This window comes from Molothrus aeneus, chromosome 5 (genome assembly GCF_037042795.1).
Source record: "Molothrus aeneus isolate 106 chromosome 5, BPBGC_Maene_1.0, whole genome shotgun sequence".
Lineage (NCBI taxonomy): Eukaryota > Metazoa > Chordata > Aves > Passeriformes > Icteridae > Molothrus > Molothrus aeneus.
This window is the reverse complement of record NC_089650.1, coordinates 30,563,600-30,584,062: the sequence shown is the minus strand read 5'-3', so window position 1 is coordinate 30,584,062 and position 20,463 is coordinate 30,563,600. Positions and strand designations below refer to the sequence as shown.

The window sequence follows — 20,463 nt, the reverse complement described above, 5'->3', positions numbered from 1 at the left end:
TTTTGAGTATCTCCATGGATGGGGATTCTCTGGCCACTCTGGCTAGCCTGTGCTAGTGTGTGACTGCCCTCACAGTAAAGGCATATTTTTTGGGCTCAGATGGAATATCCTGGTTTTAGTTTGTGCCTGTGGCCTCTTGTTGTGTTAGTGGGCATCACTGAGAAGTCTGGTTAACATTTCTTCAATGTGTGTAAATACTGGATGCCTCCCAAGAAGGCCTACAGGGGTGCTTTCTGTGAGAAGCTGCCAGAAGCTTCCTTCATGTCTGGCAGAGTCAATCCCTGACAGCTCCAAAGATGGATGTGCTGCCAGTCATGCCTGGGCCGATTAGAAATGGTGGTAACGTATTCAAAAGTGAGGGGAAAAAAGTTATTGCGAAGCTGTAATTGCAGCCAGAGTGGTGTGAGAACATGTGAGAGAAACAACTCTGCAGACACCAAGGTCAGTGGAGAAGGAGAAGGAGGAGGTGCTTCAGATGCTGGAGCTGAGATTCCTCTGCAGCCCATGGTGCAGACCATGGTGAAGCAGCTGGCCCCTGCAAGCCGTGGAAGTCCACAGGAGGCAGAGATCCGCCTGCAGCCCATGAAGGAGACCCACACCAAAGCAAGTGGATGCCTGAGAGGAAGTTTTGACCCTGTGGGAGGCCCATGCTGGATCAGGCTCCTGGCAGGGACCTGTAGATCCATGGAGAGAGGAGCCAATGCTGGAGCAGTTTTCCTGGCAGGACTTGCTACTTGTACCCTTTCCTTGTCTTTCTTGAGCTGTGGAGAATTGAACACAAGACTCCAGATGTGGCCTCACTAGGGCTGAGCTGAGGGAGAAGATCACCTTGCTCAACCTTCTGGTCACATTCTTCCCTATGCACCCTAGGGTGCCACTGGCCCTTCTGGCCATGAAGGCACTGCAGGCTCATGGTCACCTTGCCATCCACGGGACTCCTGGGTCCTGCAGCACAGCAGCCATTGCTGCAGGTGAAAACAGTCTTCCCTTCTGCTCTTCACTCACCTCTGCTTTAGCAGAATACAAAATAAATGCCATTAATTGTGAAAAAACAGGCAGTTCTGTCACATTCATCCTTATCTGTCACTTGTCAAAATGTTGAAAATCGATTTCTGTGCTGGAAAAGCCATTTCAACCAACAGTATTGGATTTCAGTACATCTGGTTAAAGGTTTATGTACTGAATGTGAAATATTTTATAGAATAGATAACTGGCTGTTTAATTCATTAGAAATAGGCAAGGTTAGTGACTGATGACAGAATAAGGACCCACAAATTCAGAAATAACAATTTTCTGAACTGTCTCCAAAATAAAAAGCGGCATGCTAAAAACACAATAAAAAACCCTAATCACTTCTGTCAGGAGGAAGTTGAAACTATTAGCTGTGTTATGTAGAACTAATAAGTTTTTAAAATGCATTTTTTATAACAAAATGAATTGTCTTTTTTTGCCATTTAATTGCAGCTGAAGTTGGAAATTGCTATTTTGTTATACCTCAGATTGAAAGTTTCTGTCTTACCTCTACATATGAAAATGCTTTTGACCATTGCTAGTCTGACAAATTGGTACTTATTCCCAAAGCTGATACTTACCTGCATTCTTTCAAAACAAAAGCTGATACTTACCTGCATTCTTTCAAAACAAGAGCATTGCAAAACTCTGAGAAATTCTGACATCTTAATTTTGCTCGAAAACTGTAGACCTTCAGCAGTTATGTTGGCTCTTTGAGCTGAGGCTAAAGCAGAAGATGGAGGAGGAGAAGTATCTGGGTAAATAGTGTTTCTTGCATAATGGGATAATTTCTATTCCTTTGTTAATGACTGAGAAAGGTAAGGAAAGGATGAGTTTTGTAGAGATGAGAAGTGACTGTCATCATTTGGAGATGGAAATGAGTGTGGGGGAAACAAAAGACTGACAAAAGTATTATAAAATAGGAGTGTTAACCACTTCCTTCTTCAGGTTTAGTGAGATGTCTTTCAAGCACTTGGCCCCTTTGCCATATATATAACTAGAAATAAATTAGTATGGACAAGGAAAGGTGGATTTCTTTCATTTGCTCTTGAAATTTCGATTTATGGTGTGTATTTGAAATCACTGTGAATTGAAACAGTACTTTGAAACAGAAGTAATCTTTCGTTAAGGGACTTCAAAGCAGCTACACCTGGAAAAGCTGATTGCTTAAAACTGATTTGTGTCAGTACACCTTCATCAATAACACTCATTTTAAATGTTAATGTTTGTTTTACAAGTACAGTAAGCACATCTTACAAACTGTGAAATAGAAGTCACAGCATCAGTGAGTGGCAAGGACGATTTTCATGCAGTAAGGACTGGGAAGAACTTGCTGTTTTCTTTTGAGATATGGCAATGGATGAAAGAATGTTATTTTCTGATCTTCTGATCCTATGCTCAACTGTACCTGGAGAGAGGAGAATTTTGCTTGGGTTGGTGCAGGTGTTAAGTTTTTGCTTATTTATACAAATTGGCACTTAGCACTTCAATAGCAATTTTCATCTTCAAAGTTGTGCAAACACAAGCAATTAATACTTTTGACACCCCTGTGAAGTAAGTACACTTATTCCAGTCTTGCAGACACTAAATAGGGAAAGAAGACTATCCTGCTCCAAGATATCCTGTAAGCCTTAAATTCATTGTCAAAAAAAAGATTTTTTTTTGAGAGATAGAATTTTTTGGTCTTATTTACCTATGTTTTGCAATTTTTTTTTTTTAATGGGAAGTGGAATGCACATTTTGGATCTTGTTTTCTCTCTCTCTGTAGTTGTATTTTAAGGCAATGATATAGTTGCTCTGTTTTAGTATTGCAGTTAGTTCAGTTACAAGGAGCCTTTCCAAATTTATTTGAAGTAGCCTAAACAGTGTTTGGGTTGTATCTACTGTGTGACTACCCTCATTCTGAGAGAGGGGCCTCAATAGACAAAGAAATGTGAGTATGGCTTACCTTGATTTTGGAGCTAGCTTTGAATTCTAGGAAAAAAAAGGGAAACAGCCAGGAGGTTGAGCTGTGCAAGAAAAAGACTCTGAAAGTTTGTGTTAAACATCTTCAGCTGCTTTCATGTTACTAAAAAAATGAAATTCTGCCATACCACTTTTTACATTTTGAGAAAATGGTAAGTCAGATTTCCATTTATTCATAATGAGTATAGATATAAAGAGGTTTTTTTCTCTTGATGTTTTAAAATAAAAACGTTTTGAGACTCTGCCTTTGAGGATGTATAGAAAAATTCAGATGAAATAGAACTGAAGCTGAAAATTCAGTGATAAAATATGGCTTGCATAAAATCTCAGTCAAGAGACATGTTTCCATAGAACTTTAGTTGAGTACTATGGAAATGAAAGTTATAGAGTGTATAGAGTGTAGTAGGTTCAGATTGGAGTTATCTACTATTTCCTGAGTATCAGCTCACTAGCAGGCATAACTATGAAACGGTTGTGTACATTTTGTGTTTTCATGCAAATAGGCTGCTTTATCCAGTAAGGAGTAGGTTTCTGCAGCAGGCATTAGGACAAAAATCAAATGGGGCTTGATACATTCTGACTGCTGACAAGGAAGATTATATTGCACATTGTATTATATTGCACATTGTATTGGATATTCTGAGTGTGATAAAGTTTTCTGGTAGGAATTCTCCAAGTTCTGTAATATAATTAACAATGTACTCTATCACTTTTAAAATGATTCATTTTCCTTTTCTGTGTCTTACCTCTAAAACATGTAAATGCTACCTTGGTAATATTTTTATTAGGACAGACTGCTGTTAGGTAATTATATGTAGTGGTTTAATAATGGTTATACAGAGTCTTTATGAGGACTGATACAAATGTGTCATTGAATTCAGAGTAAAAAATATGAATCATGGATAAGTGTACTCAGATGAATATATTTCAGTGGACTACTTCTGAGGCAATCAAAGAGTTTATTAATGTGATCTCCAAGCAGCATGATGTGATCCCCAGACTTGTGTTTCCATTGTGTTGCCTTGGCAACATTGTGCGCAATCTCCTTTGTATGTGTATCTGGAAAGATGGATTTTGCAACTAAATTGTTAGCTAACCTTTTCAGGTTTGCACTGAAGAACTGTTCTTTAAGTGAATTACCTTGTCAGGGAAGACCTCCAGCTCCCTTTTGTCAGCTGGATTCCACATTTTGTTCTTCAGTTACCTTCCACTTTGCCCCATTCAAAACTGCAGATCAGTCCAGTGATTTTGTTCAATATTGTGAAATTCTCAGACCCAAAGCCAGTGGGAAAGGTAAACTAAAGAAAGGATGGCTGTTTGATTTGCAACAAATAGTCAATTCTTGACTTTTTTTTTGGAGTGAGAGAAATTCAGTTCCGGAGTTACAGGGACCAGGAATCTGGAGTTGAAATGAAAGAGATGAAACAAATTTTATTCCAAAGTCCGGGCAACTGGTTTAGGTTATCAGGTGCCTCAGTGTAGACTCAACTACTTTCATGCTTTTTAAAGATGTGTGCATCCTGTCAAGACTCAGATCATATTTTTTTAGTGAAAGCTGATAACCTGCAAACAGTTCTACAGGAGTGGGAACTACTTGGCAGAAACTTCTGCTCCTCCACAGCCCTGATTTACTGAGTCCCCTGATCATTATTTACTGGATAACTGAATTTATAACAGGCATTCATGACATTTTTCATGTCTACCCCTGGAGACTTGCATTCTGTCCTTTAAGGGTATGAAAAATATAGATTGTTTCAGCCATTGTTTGCTGTTTAGTAATTGCATGTGGACTGTGTATCCTTAGTAGCAGTATCTCATCATTCCTTCAAATGTCATCTTACAACACCCAATTCAAACAGATTTTTGGTTGCCCTTATTGAAGGAGAGAGAGGAAAATGTTTTTTTAGTGGCCATAAGCATTGCCAAGGCAGAGACTGACCTTTCAGTTCTGTGTGGTTTTCCCATTCTTGGACATCAAAGAAGGTATGTCTGGATTATATGCATATTCTCTAGGGTGGTTTTGTTTTGAATGAATCATTACAACTTCATAGGTTTATTGTGGCATTCAGTGCTGTTCACTGTCTTTCGTATTTCACAAAGTGTCTTCTCTCCAAAACTATTTTTCATTTAAGGGTTGTTTCAAATGTGCATTTCACATGGCTTTCAGTTGTTCAATGTGTTTTGGGAAGTGTACCCAGATGCTAGATCTGGAGTGTTGTGGCTTGAAAAAAAAAAATTTTTATTTTTATTTGTGGAATTTATTGCAATTTGAACATGGTTAAGCCAGTAAATGTACTGCGTCCTTCTAGTTAAAAAAACAAAAAGCATGCATCTCCGTACTTCGCATTTCTGTGAAGGTTCTCTTTTCCTCATGGCTATACTCTGGTTTTTCCCCACTGGTCAGCTCCTCCTCTGTGTTGATACAAATTCATTATTAGCTGTGCCACTTCTAGTCTGCCTCATTTGTGCTGACATTTTCTAACTTAGAATTGATAAAAGTGTGTATTAAGCTTTTCTGTTCCCATTTGGCTTCAGTTTCTCAGTGCTTATTAATCTTAATCTTTTCTGATTGTCTTTCCACATGCAGTCAGGGACAAAATTAATATGGATGAAGTGTAAATGTTTTCATCCTTAAAATTTCATTGATATAGTTTAGATGATTGAAAATAAAAGAACTGTAAAGCAGTCTTAAGTCATGAAGTTGAGCCATGGGCAATATTTAGTGTGCACTGAATATTTGGGTTGCATTTAGGCAAATGAAGAAGATGAGGGGACATGTTTAGGAATGGATATGTTAAAATAGAATAGTGCAGTCTCATCTCTCTGAAGGAGATGAGCTATGGCTATGACAGTGCCTCCAGTTTGTATGAGTGTGAAGATGTTACAGCTTGTTGATCTCTTTCTTGTCATATGGCAACTGCTTTTTTATGTTGCTCAAAGTGAGGGTAGGAAGAGAGTGTATTTAAGATATTAGATCCTGATAAAGATACTTGAATTCATAGTAGTAATTTTACCTGTCTTTTCCATCTTGTCGGTATTACTACGCATGCAATGTATTAAGATTCCTCAAAACAATTAAATAGCAAACAGTTAGCACTGAGATGTGGAATTACTTTTAAATTTTCCATTTATCTCTTAGTATTTCATCATATATCAGTTATGATGTCACAGTAGGATGAAAATAATTTGAAATTTATTTTGTCTGAAAATATAATTTGATGCATTGCCTGACTTAATACATTTTGAAACATGTCATCTGACATCTTCCAAATACAACCAAATAGCTTTCCATTCTCTAGTCTTGGCTGTCATTTTGCTACAGTCAATTTATAAGATGTACGTTATAATAGCATATATAATATTTGGAGGCAAAGGACCCTAGTGTACTTACAAAATGAATACATAAACTTCTGGTGCTTTATTACTGGCTTGCCAGTTAGTGATAACCAGTTATTTTCTGCTTTGGTTTTAATATTTGTCATGGCCCACAAACCCTTAACTAAACTAGTTGGACCTTCCTTGCAGCTATATTTTGTATATGTATTTTGGAGATTTCATTTAAATCTGCTATGAAATCTTCAGAGACCTTGTGTATTTGTATAATACCAACCCCCACAGTTTGTAAGTATATTCTGTGATTGGATAATTGTGCAAGTGAGCCTTGGATGAATTTTAATGGATTTGGGCATTGATTTTATTTTCAAACAAGTGAATTGAATACAGGAATAGAACTGTTATATTGGAAGTATTTGCCCTTCACAAGTGTGATACGTGTTCATGGTAATAGATGCTTGGTAAATTATGTTCATGGTAAATTATGACTCCACGTGCTTTAAAGCATTTAGAAAACATTTTAAAAAATACTGGTTTCTCTTCTGACCTTCAATTCTAAGAATAAGCATGGAAATGCAGGCACTTTCAGAAAATACATAACTTTATAAATAAAATGGATTTCTGTTTTGAGAAATGGAACTTCAGGTTTTCAAAACTTTTAGCTCACTTAGTCACTTTTTTTTTTCTCGTAAGTCCATGAATCTTAGTCACACTTAAAAAAATATTGCTTCATTTTCTATTTATATCTCTTTTCCATGCTTTTTGAGTGAAGTTTCTGCTTTACAGTTTCTTCTTTGCAGTTTCTGAGTAGAGAAGTTAGACAGTTAAGAAGAGCTTTTTTAAGGTTCTGTGTACAATTTTACCAAGTGAGAAAGGTAAAATTTAATTTTACTTGGGTGTGAAGAATAGGTGAAAAACACTGTTGTTTTTCCATGAGGCTTACAATTAAGTTGTAGAGGTTTTATGTTCTGTTTTATAGAGTGCTAGTGGGATGAAAAAACATTTTGAAGCCACTTCAAGGTAACAAATTCTTCTGATCTTCTGCCAAATGAATGTTACCTAAATTGTAAGCAGCCTGATGGACAAGGTCATGTTTTAGATGTGAGTCTCTCTAAATAACATTAGAGCAAGAAAGTCTTGACTGAAAATCTTTCCAGTTATTTACTGCTTATTCTTTACCCTAGCTTTATATAAGTTTACAAGGAGTTTTTCAACTCCTTACAAGACAAGTGTGAAAACCTTGATTACAAACCACCAAACTTGCATAGCTCACCTTAAAGCTGATGCTTCTGGAGGTTTTTGCTAAAGTAGACCCCTGCTCCTCACTTACCATATTTTGTTATTCTCTTCACATCTGATATTTATTGTGTTGATGCTGCATGTGCTTAATTCACAAGAGGAATAATTAAGAATGCAGCCAGATGGAGAAAAAATAAATTATAATTACAGTGAGTGTTTAAGAATTTTTTGCTGCATGTCATAGTCCTCAGAAGCAAGGAGTGAAATAAAATACTAAACAATTCATGAAAAAGTTTTTGAAGTTTTGCTACAAGCCAGCAAAACCTTTTATCATTTAGGATGACAGACTGTCTTTAATCTAATCTAATGGTGTATTATGTGTGAACTGGATTTAATTTCATACTTCTTTCTGACACTTGATAAAACTGAATCAGAGCATCCTTAAGAATTTACAGTTCTTCAGATTCTTCAGTCCTTGCTGTCTTCTTATGGTTCCTCTCAGTTTTTTGTGATAATTTGCTGTAGTACCATGCTATATATATTGCTAGATAGAATTTCAGTAAATGTAAGCTCTTTCATTAATTTTTACTTCATTTGATGACAAGCTTAAATAAAATGAAGAGGAATGAGTAAAATGGATGGGGAGGTTCAGAGTATAATTATCATAGCTCTGAAAGTAGTTTTCACTAGCTTTTACTCTTAGAATGTGGTAAAAATCATAGCATAGCTATATATACTAACAATGTGGGTGGAGCAGTGCTGTGGATTTTTGTAGCAGCATCAAACATCACATTGTATTGGGATTATCCAAACTGTCCTTATCTGTGCCCTTTGGTGCTCTGGGATGATAGTGGCCAGATGTCATGTCCTTGTTTTAGTGTTGATGGATAATGAGCATCAGATTGTTTCTACTTTAATACCCAGCATCAGCCATGTGTGCTTAGTCTTTTTACACATTAATAATATAACGTGTCATGCACCATCCTGGTGTGGATCTCTTCCAGGGAAGCAGCAAAGGAAGCAGCTTGGCAAAGTTACACAATTTACACAAGATACTTCTGAGGTCTTGCTGAAGGCATGGTTGAGTTGTACTGTACAGAGGCTAAAGCAGTTATCAGAAATTTTCTTCCAACATCAGTAAGCATAAGACTGAGCTGGTGCTTGGGCTACCAACCTGCAGCATGACTAGACACAATTTGTCAGGGTTAACAGTGCTAAATCCAAGCTGTGAGTGAGGCAGCTTACTGCTGCTGCAGTTAGAAGCTTGCTCGGCTTTTAGTGATAAAGGACTGACAGAAACTGGCTTCTTTGCTCTGTGCAGTTGTATGTTAAAGGATGAAGGAACTGAGGTCTGTGTGAATGCTTGATGATCTGGCCCCTGAATCTTCAGGACACTGCCAGTGCATACTATTTCTGTGATGTGTTAGATTCAGTTTTATTTTAAGGAAGCAGTATGTTATACTGTGATGAAGATTTTGTGTCCTGTAGTTCATCAGGTACTGTGGTTTTCTGTTCCAGAATGCCCAATAGTTGTTGCCTTACCAGAAAGCATTTGCTGTAACTTTATTGAATTCTTCATTTACCCTTTCTGACATAATGAAAATGACCATTGTGTGGAGGGAGCATATGGAAGGGGTCTCTTCAGAGGTACATTCTTGTGGTGTGAGTGGATTTGTAATGAGTTGCTGCCTAAGCTTTCCTGCTACACAGACTGTCCTTTCCATTTTATCAGTGCAGTCTGCTGCTGTAGTAATTCCTTTAATTCCCCACAGCAAAAGTGACAGCCTTGCCAGAAGAATAGCTCAAAACAGCATAGCCACAGTGAGAATTTTGTGTATTATATTTATTGCATTCATTAATATGTTAATGTATGACAGTTGCTCTTTTTTCTTCTTTCCTTCTCCTGCTACATAACAACTTCCTACCTCTTTTGTATGCTTTTAGTGGCTCTCCACTGCCTTCTGAGAAATTCAAAGCAGACAGCTTTACATTACTAACTTAGCACAGCCCAAGCTCAAACATTCATTCCAAAATGCAGTCTATTTTGCCTAGGTATTTCCTACCAAAAAAGCCAATACTTCAGCAGCATGGCAGTCTACTATGTTGAGAAATATGAGACATAGTATAGAAATTATAATGTATCAGGAATATAAGTGGCACAGAGTAAGTAAGTGGTAGATTTTCATCTTGAAAGTCCTGAGTTATTTCAAAACTGTTTATTTTGATTGAACTTGACTGTTGACTGTGAATGAGAAAGAGAGTTTTGAGCACAAAGCCTTCTAGCTGTTGCTCTGCGTAATTGGGCAGAATGCAGCTTCTGCAAATCAGGCACATGGGTAGGTGGAAGCTTTCTGATTAATAAAGTCACAGACTTTATGCACCCTAGCTACTTGTAGGAGACTGCACTTTTTGCTTCTGGATTAGCAGCACCTTCTTTGGCATAAGAATTGTTTTCCAAGGTGCAAATGCAAAAAAGTTCATGTATCAGACTACTCATTAGCTGTCCAATTTATACTTGATATTTCAATAATATTGAAATAGCTTTATAATAGTATCGCTCACTTACTGGTAGAGTGGGACAAAACAAAGAAGGTCACATCTGTGATTATTGAGGACTATTTCTTTACATTAGCCCTTATTCTGAAAAGAAGAAGCATAAGGAGGGGGTTGGGACACTTGAACAGCCTTGATTTTAAGGCCATCTCTCAGTAACTCTCTCTTTTTTGTCTCAATGAAGTGCTTTTCATTATTCTCAGAGGTACACCATATTGTTTTCATTATAACTCAGAGCAGATGTTGAATACTTTTACCAGACTAGTTGTGAAACATTGTTCTCCCAGTATAAAACATTGCTCTTCTAAATAGCTGTTTCATTGTCACATCTTAAGGTGTTATACAGAAAGAAAATTGGTTTTATGATCTGGTTGCCCCTGAAAAGCCTTCCACAGCTGGAGGGAAAACTAACTTGGTAGCTTAGTGAGTGGACAGTTAATGTGCAAAATGTTTGCAAAAGAGACTGTAAATCAGACCTACTGTTCTGTTCCTTGCATTAAAAATATGGAAGTTCCTAAAGTCTTCAGCATTGGAAATCTGTCTAGGTGCTATGCATTAATTTCAGAGAATCTTCAACTATAAACAAATGAGTAGCAGGTAAGGGACATCTGTTCGTATATGCAGAAACTTGATTTAAGGCATAGGTGGAATACAATGTACACTTGACAAGTGTTATCCTTCTTCAGACTGTTACTGTTTCAACTTTTCAGACCTGAAACTTGTAACCTGAACATAAATCCTGAATTGAATTGTAAAGAAACCAACCTTAATTGAAACCAAAGATTCATAAGCAACATTATTTATTGGAAATCTGTAATAAAGGGCCACACAGTATTTGTATTACACATAATTGTTAAGGAAAGTATCTCTTTTAAATAACACTTAAAATCCTGTGTTCTTCTGAACAGTGATGATTTCTTTTCAGGAGGATTTTGAATTGAATTCTCCTTTAAACTCAGACTGTTTTCTTGGTGATAGAAAAAAACTGTCCTAGAAAGAGGCTGTTGTTTCCTAATAGGTTTGGGAAATTGATATTTCAATCCAGCATCCTGTTTGAAAGATAAATGTTGATTTCCCAAGAAATGTACAGCACAAAGGTTCATGCTGTCCTCTGACAGTACTCCTTTTGTGATTCTATATTGAAGGGGAATCTTTAGTATTCAGGAACAGCTAACCTAACCTAAAGAGCAGATGCTTTTGGGATTCCCTCTCTTAATTATTATCTGATCCAAGTACCAAAAACCCCTTATTTTTTTCCATGTATATAAAAAGTCTTACTGCCCTGTGGGAACTGAATGTATGGCTTAGAGATTAGAGCACTGAGTAAATATGAAAATTATATCTCCATTGATAATTGAAAAGAAGAAAGAGCAACAATTTTAAAGACCTTTTCACAAAGTTTTAGAACTTGTGATTCTCCAGAATAAATGGACTTTCATTCAGGCTTAGTCACTGTTGTCCAAAAAGCAGGTAAGAAACCAGACAAGTTAGTAAAATGAAGTTTCCTTTCAAGTTTCTGTTGATTTCATTAGCAGTGTACTAGAGAGTCAGGCAAACCCAAACAAATTTTCAGTAATTCTTCCACTCCCCTCAGGGTCTTTGGACTGAGACTCTTGATGAGAAATGCTTGTCAATTCCCAGTCCACACCAATGTTACTGGTACATCAGGCTTTCTGTGGTGCTGTGTTCCCTGTCTCTCAGTAGCAAACCTAATTCCTGTGTTTTGGTGATAGGAGACTATTGTTCTTGCCTGATCTGCTGCAGTTTGTTTTGTAGCTCTTGCTGTGCAGTATGTAAAGCAACATATACACTGTGCTTCCACTTCTTCTCCTTGCACAGTCAAAAAGAAAACTCTCTGTTCTAGTGTCTTTTCCAATTCACTGTCCTTCTGTTCCAAGTAAAAGAGGAAAATTCTTCAGTATACATACTGAAGATGAAACAACAGAAAATACTGTTGAAAACGTTTTGTTTTTCTACAACTTCTCAGTGTGATCACAGATGGGGTATGGTAGATTATTTTGATGTTGTGTCACCACTATAACTGTAGCCTGGGTGTTTTGTGTGTTAGAAGAAAAGATTCCCCCATGACTGTGCAGGGAATTTGCACTAGCTGGAGTAGAGGGTGGAATGGGGAAAGATTAGGAAACAACAAAGCCAACTTTTTAGCCTGTCTTTTTTAGCATGGAGGGTTGATAATTTTTATTCTGTGTCCCATAGTTGTATTTAGGCCCTAGTTCAGCTGTGCTGTAAATGCTAAACTTTCAGCTACTTACTGACACCTACTGTAAAAACACTACAAGAGTCTGTAAGTTTGTTTTTGTTTTTCCTTCTTTAAGCACTTGAATAGTCACATAACTTCTGAAGTGGAAGATGAATGCTATGGAGGTTGGAAAAATTCACAGCAAAAATGACTTTAATTTCCTGGTGCAAGCATACTGAAAATAGTTTTGAACATACTGATTAGATATAGATATACATATACATATACAGCTGGAGACAAACCTACTTTGTTTGCTAGGTAGCATGGACTATGAATTCCAGGCCAAGTGACCTGAGATATCATCAGAATGATATAGTCATGTTTTTAAAGTAAAGTCTCATCCTGTGTTTCTGCTACACTTTGTTTTCTGTGGCTCAGAGTTACAGCAGCATTTCAAATGTAGAAATAGATTGTTTCCTTAGAGGGGAAGAGTGAAGAGCAACTGGGATTTTTTCAGTCTTAGACTCTCTTTTATATGACTTGATAGTATTTATTCTTCTTCTATGATAACAACTCTGGTAGTATAAAAATGTTACGTGAAAAGAGAGGAAGGTGAGGAGGGAAGGATTTCTAGCTACTTAACTGTGGGGATGATTAGGAAAGTGTCAGCATTACTGGAAAGTATTGATGACGAGTTTCTGACACAAGTAGTGGAGGATCCCTTGAGGCATGGTGTGCTCCTCAGCCTTATACTAACAAACAGGTAATGAATGCCTTGTTGAAGATGTGAAAGTTGAGGGCAGCCTTGGATGTGATGACTGTTGTGAAATTCAGTAGTGGGCAAGGAGGAAACAGGACAGGAAGACTGTAATCATGGACTTCAGGAGATCTAACTTCAGCCTCGAAAGGTCTTCTTGAAAGAATCCTGTAGGAACAGATCCTGCAGTGATGAGGGTTCCAAGGGAGTTGGTTGATATTCAAGGATCACTTCCTCCAGACTCAAGAATGATGCATCCTGATGGGTGAGAAATCAGGCAAAGGGGGAAGAGATCTATGTGGACGAATTAAGAACTCCTGTCATTACTTAAGTGTGACTAGGAAATACACAGGAGATGGAAGCAGGATCAGGCCAATTGGAATGAACATAGAGAGGTTGTCAGAGTAAGGAGAAATGAGACAAGAAAGTTAAACAAAGACAAGTGCTGGATTCTGCACCCGGGATGGGGCAACCCTGGGTGTACAGGCTGGGGAATAAGAGGCTAGAAAGTTGTGCCATGGAAAGAGACCTGGGGGTCCTGGTTAATGGCAAGCTGAACATAGGTCAGCCGTGCCCTGACAGCCAGGAGGGCCAGCCCTGTCCTGGGGTCCATCAGGCGCAGCATCACCAGCTGGGCAAGGGAGGGGATTGTCCTGCTCTGCTCTGCACTGGGGCAGCCTCACCTCGAGTGCTAGGGGCAGGTTTGAGTGCCATAATATAAAAATGATAAAGCTATTGGAAAGTGTCCCAAAAAGGGCTACAAAGATGGTGAATGGCCTTGAGGGGGAGCTGTATGAGGAGCAGCTGAGGTCACTTGGTCTGTTCAGCTTGGAGGTGACTGAAGTGAGACATCACTGTGGCCTTCGACTTCCTCAAAAGAGGAGGTGGAGGGGCAGGTACCAATCTCTTCCCTCTTGTGATCAGTGACAGAATTCAAGGGAATGGCATGAAGCTGAGCCAAGGGAGGTTTAGATTGGATATTAGGAGAAGGCTCTTCACCCAGAGGGTGGTTGGGTATTGGAACAGGCTCCCCAGGGCAGTTCCAAGCATCACAGCACCAAGCATGACAGAGTTCAAGAAGTGTTTGGACAATGCTCTCAGGCACATGTTTTGATTCCTGTGCAGGACCAGGAGTTGGACTTCAACGATATCTGGGAGTCCCTTCCAACTCAGCATATTCTATGATTCTATGAATTCTAAATCTTCCATTGTTTGTCTAGGAATTTTTTAAAAAAATTATGATGTGCTGAGCATCAAAAAACTTCTAACTAGTAAATAATGAATGGAACTAAAACCAGCCTTAACTGACAGTATGTGTGTTCTCTTAATAGAATCTGGTTCTGCAATTACGGCTTCCTGCATTGGTTTGGGGAACTCTACAACACCTCCACCTGGACAGGCAGGAAAACCAGTGCCAGGATATAATGGTAAGACTGTGCTAAAAATGTTACTAAGAAAGGACATTGCTTATATTCCCGAGTAAGTGCTCCTTAATTGTCATATTCCTGAGTAAGTGCTCCTTAATTGTCATATTCCTGAGTAAGTGCTCCTTAATTGTCATATCTTGTAGTAAAAGAAAATTACAGTCTTATTAAGATATTTTCCTCCTTCCTGCTTTCTTGTGTTTTGTAGAATGTGATTCTGAATAAAAAATTCAGAGCCATCTTCAAGAAAATTGATCAACTACTTCTGCCTTTATTATATGAAAAGGCTAGCATATACTTTGGCACATTGCTCATCTATACTTCTATATGCATTTCTGCACTTCTGCAAAAGTTGAGAGAGTTGTTAAGCAAACTGTCTTTCAGTACCTGTGCAGCATTTTTATTTCCAGCCAGGAGAAATGGTAGGCTATGGAGCAGCACAAAAAGGATGAGAACTCATTGTCTGGAAGGTATTTGCGTGTAGGGGTGCAGCTACAGGATTAAGAATGCATTTTAATACCTGGGAACCCTGATTTTAACACAATTTTAAAGCGTTTCTTGAAATCTGAAAAATAATTACATTAAAGATCAAGTGGTTCAGAAGAAGTTCTCACATAATTGGTCAGAAAGATCTAAGCTGTTATTTTCTTTTAATACATGACAATGGTGGTGAACATTAAAAAAACTCAAATATTTTTAGCAGCTCTTGGTTTCTGCACTTACAGTTATGGCGTGAAGATGAGCAATAGCTTAAAAATAAAGCCATGAAGTTTCTTCAGAGTTCTAGTAGGTAGGAAAGGGTGAAAGAATGTAATTGCATCACACATGTTATCAGATGATAGTCAGGACTAAGAAGAAATATGAGTAACAAAAATATAAAAATTTCTGGTGAATATTTTGCAATCATTGGGACTAGTGTAAGTAAAAATTTTCTTCAAAGAGAATGATGGAAATGTCTTTAGCATACCATATAAAGGAAACAAAAAATGAGCACTGAAATTCACTAAAGATTTACAGAATAATTTTACTACTTTCAGTCTTTGACCAAATATGTCCTGTAATGCAGCTATTCACAAACTAGTGATTTTTAAAAATTACTCTATTTTGGCTGCTGTCTTGCTGTCATCCACTTCTCTTTGGTGTTGTTTTCCTGCTGTTACTATACTTACTAGAGGAGATCCTTATGCCAGTTAGAAGTAGTTTTAGTTTATACATGCAACTCTAAATGGGCTGGTAAAGACATGCTGCAATATAAAGGAAGTTGCAAGATCTGCTTTTTTTTAACATGTAAAAATTCTTTCCTATTACATATTGCTAGAAAGAAACTGAATTGTTGGTGATTTTTAGGGACAAAGGGAATAAAAGTTATTATATCAAAGTGTAGTAGCACAAATTGCATTTAAAAGTGAGTCAAGATAAAATAATTAATTTCTGTTGCCTTTAATCAGAAATTATGCTGTGCTTTTCCCTTGATCTGCTTGAACCTTTGCAGGTAAATTGCAGTGCATTTTCAGACTGAAGCAGGTCCCACATTTTGAAGAAACGAGTCAGTTCTTCAGTAATTCAGGAGTGAGCAGCATAGTATGTCACTTCCCCAAGTTTTTCTACATTGAAGTATGTAGCTTGCAAGGATATATACTGGGATTTGTAACTTGATGAAACAGTTACACTAAACTGATTAGATTTTACTTAGTATCATAAAAATAGGAGAGAAAACACTGACTACACAAGAGCTACACAAGTCGGTCTGTGTAAAACTGGCCTTGTGTACTTGCTTGTGTCTGTGTGCGGAGCCATTGCTTCCAGCAGGCTCTTCAGTTACTTTAAAATTACCATCATCTTCGAAGGAGTAGCTTCAGCCAGAAGGAATAAATTACAGATGTTGGTGCTCTTTGGAGAGATAGGATATGATATTACTCATATAGGTTTTAGCAGAGTTTTTGTCAGAAGTCTGTCATCCACTTTTCCGCATGTCCTCTGGAACTTTGTAATCCAGAATGTAAGATTATTTGTAGAGATTTAGATACAGCTGAACATTGCTTTCATTGCTTGGGCAGGCTTCAAAAAGCATGTAATTCTTATCAGCCCAGTCTGTCAGAATCTTCCCTCCCTGTTTTTCTATGGTTTAGTTGCTTCACCTTAAGTAATTTCATTATCATAGGCCAAGGTGGTATCTGTCATTTCTTTCTTATGCCCATACCTTGAAATGGAGTGGATGGTTTTAGTAGCTTAATTTCCCAGATAACTGCACAAAAGAGGCTATTTCAGATGATTAACTCAGAAATCTCACTATCAGGATATGGATGCTTTCACTGAAGCCCTGCCATCCAGGGAAATGGCTTCATTTGGGAAGTCTGGATTCTGTCCTGTACTTTGAGCATTACCCTGCTGTGCAGCTTTGGGTACTTCAAGAATTACTTGATCTCTTTATGCTAGACTACAATGAACCTTGTTAGCTGAAGGGCATTTTTCTGAGATTCCTGAGAGCCTGTGAAAGCCAGATATACTTATTTACTGCTAATAGTATTTCTCACGCGAACTGGGTTAGGCTTCAGTCATCTTGGTTGTTATTTCTTGCTCATGTCACCCACATATTTTAATTTATATTTGTCACATATCTTAATGGTTCTTTGCTGTGTAGAAGTTTAGATTTTCCAGTATGGAAGCTTCTTTTACTTTTTAGTTCTATTATTCCCTTTTGGGACTTTGTGCTATTTCTGCTTCCAAAGCACAAGTATTATTTAAGACTTTTTGTACTTAAGGCTGAATGTTAATCAAGTTGTGAGATCATCCAGTTTGGCACTCCCAAATTACTTAATTCCTTCTGTTGCTTGGTGTATTGCCATTCTGAAGTGTGACATAAGTTGATATCCATAAAGAAAGACATTTACCTTCACCTAAAAATACACTACTAAACTTGAGTTTCCTTCCTATATTATTTTTTTACAGTCATGATTCTGGATGAAAATAAGAAACCAGTGAAGGCAAAGACTTTGGGAAATATTGTGGTAAAGTAAGAAAAATAAATATCATACAGTTAAAAGAAACTTCCTACATGTGTTGATTATCTTTTGACTAAAGTTTATATAAAAATAAGAATAATTGAAGTAATGAGGATTGAAAAACATGTCTGTCTGTCTCTGATACTGATACCAAACTCCCTGAATGTTTTATGTTCATTAATGTTGAAAAATTGCAGACAAAGTTGTGTGAATGGATGAGTTTTTCTTACACTACAGCAAAGTTTACCATTTTCCTAATTATCAGAATATTGGCACAGAATGATGCTTTCCTCTTTTAATGTATGAGCAAGGTACTGAATCATTCCCTTCACTATTGTATCTTTCCATTTAGTGAAATAGTACAGCAGTACAGATTGGTGTGCTTCAGCTTACAGCTGTGATGCTGCCTCTTCTTTCATGATCTCCTCATTCCAACTGATGCACCTTCTTAGAGGGAGAACATGTATTTTCTGTTCTCTGTAAAAAAAAAAATCAAGATGTTCCTGTGTGTGCTTTGCCTGAAAGACTGTTCATTTGGACCAGTACTTGGACAAAATACATGCAGGAAAGGACTTCAGACAAAAAAATAAAAAAACACTGCTGTGCATCATGTAGGTGATTTTTAGTACCATTTACCAGACTTCTGACAGATGAGTTCCATAAATTCTAATATTCTTTTTGAAAGTACACCTTTCTAAGGCACATTTCCTTAGATAAAAAGGACTCTGTTTAGATCATCCTGTGAACATCAGTTACATTTATCTTGCCTGCTGCCTTCTCACTGTTGCCAGGATCTTTCCTTATTCTTGTAGCATTCTGTGGGATAGTGCTCTTTACAGCCTATGCCAGCTCTGTATTCTGGATGTTTTACAGGCTTTCAGACTAATGGCATTTTCCTCAAACATTTTTTTTTCCTCAGAGAGAGACACCTGCTTTGTGATGAATGTGGTATTTGTGCCCACCTTTTTTTTCAGTCACAGAAAATAACTTCAGCTCTGAACACTTTTTAACTGCAAGATAATACAAGTCCCAAAGGAAATGTATTCATCCATTTCTCCTGTGGTAGATTTTTGGAGAGTTGTGGTAGCTCAGTCTTCACTCCTTGCTTAGACGAATGAAAGGAAATGCAAAGATTAGTATTAAACCTTCAGTGAACTGAAAATCTGTCAAAGGCTGAAGCGTTGGGATGGATGTACCAATTTTGCTGAATTGTTAGCGCAGTTAGCTGAGGGTTGCAGTTGGCTGAGGCACATGAGCTGGGGGTGAGAGACAGGAGCTGCAGGCGCTGGAGCTGCAGACGTGCAGCGCCAGCAGTGTGGGTGGGCTGGCGCAGTGCTTATGTGGGAGGTGGAGCTGCCAAGGTGGGGAGGCTTTTTACTCAGCTGTACAACTGGTCTAATGTAACTAGAGCCCTGTGGAGACTAAAGTAGTATCACATGAACTTACTGTACTGTGTGATGCAGATGTGTATTTTCAGGATGAAGTCTATACCCTGCCTCATTCTCAGCATCTTCAGCTAAGCCAGCAGGACACAGAGGCCTAGGTTTAGCTCCCCCGAGTAAGCGGACTCATATTTAGGCGTCATTTGCTTGAGACACGTATAAGATTGTGCATTCGCTCCATTGTTGAGTATGTACATCCATACCAAGCACAAGTAATTAAAATTGCTCAAGTCTGCAGTATCAGCAACCCAGCTCAGGGTGGAAAACTGTCTTTCAAAGCTCTCACCTCTGTAACGCCTGAAGCCATAGTAAAACACAGGATCGTAATCAATGGAGAGAGAAAAGGTATTTTGTAAGCTAGTTGCTTAGATATCCAGATTAGTTATTGTTATTCATTATATTATTCATGCCTAGTTATTCAACTAGGATGGAGTAAATCACCTTCCAGATGTGTTCATGTCTTTCTAGTGCCTGCAGGAGTGGCACACTTGGCTTAGGGTAGGTACTTAGCCTTATCTACCAAAAGAGGAGTGGAATGAACTCTGGGTTTAGCAACTCTGCCAAACAAGTTGAAAGACAGACTTCCCTAATGTTGCCCCACATTTAGATGTTTTCTCAAGGGATTACAAATGTGTTAATATATTGATTTGTTGTTGTTTCATTTATTTTGTTTTATCTTGCTCAGTATGACTTTTGCTGCAATCAAAGGAATTAATAATGAAAAGAGAGAGGTTTTTTTGGTTTTTTGGTTTTTTTTTTTTCAGCATATCACTCAAGAAAGTGTAATCTCACAGGGATACTATTATTTTATCATGTCTGTTTTTATTGTGTTATTTTATTTTTTTATTAAAGCAAGGTTTCATGAAGTCTTCTTTCAAAGAAGGCATTTCTCTCTTCAGCAGTCTTCTACATGTACAGACCCTTTAAATTAGTGGAGATGATCCTTGTTGCTAGCAGTGTTTGTTTGTCAGCCCAGAGCATGTCCCCCTGCAACTGGAGGGGCTCAGGATAGTTCTGACTATTATTCTTAGTATATACAGCTCATACAGCTTAGTAAAATATGAAGAAACACAGGGATTTGCTTCACCTGTAGCATAGGTGAGTTGAGAAACATACTTCAGTGTTTTTGGAGAGGATTTCTGGGAAAGGAGAGTGGCCATGCACTGCTTACGACAGCTGTGCAGAAGTGGTAAAATGCAGCTTTTGGTTGTTTTTATCCTAGACTAACTCCTGGTAGAGACTATTTGGGGCTGCTTGAGGCCTGCAGTTTTCCTATGTACAGTATTTAAAATATCTATTCTTACAGCCTGTAAGAAATAGATATTTTTAATTAATGCACACTTGAAAATACACTTGTATATGTAGCTGCTAGTCTAACTGCAGGCAATATGATCCCTTGTTATTGAGTAGGGAAACTGAAGAGGAGCCAACATTACTGTCTGTGGATGTGATGTTAGTACATCCATTGCTGCATTATGCTTGGTTCTTACAACTGTATTTTAAGACTATTGAGAAAGTGACTGCATTTTGAGGAAAA

General features: G+C 37.8%; 1 protein-coding gene across 1 annotated transcript in view; it reads left to right on the top strand.

The window, feature by feature from the left end:
- Positions 1 to 20,463, top strand: part of ACSS3 (acyl-CoA synthetase short chain family member 3) — a 65,257-nt gene that overhangs the window by 33,216 nt on the left and 11,578 nt on the right. Inside the window, exons 10-11 of the mRNA XM_066549982.1 lie at positions 14,390 to 14,485; positions 17,432 to 17,495. Coding sequence (XP_066406079.1) covers positions 14,390 to 14,485; positions 17,432 to 17,495 — 160 coding nt within the window. The remainder of the gene's footprint in view (positions 1 to 14,389; positions 14,486 to 17,431; positions 17,496 to 20,463) is intronic.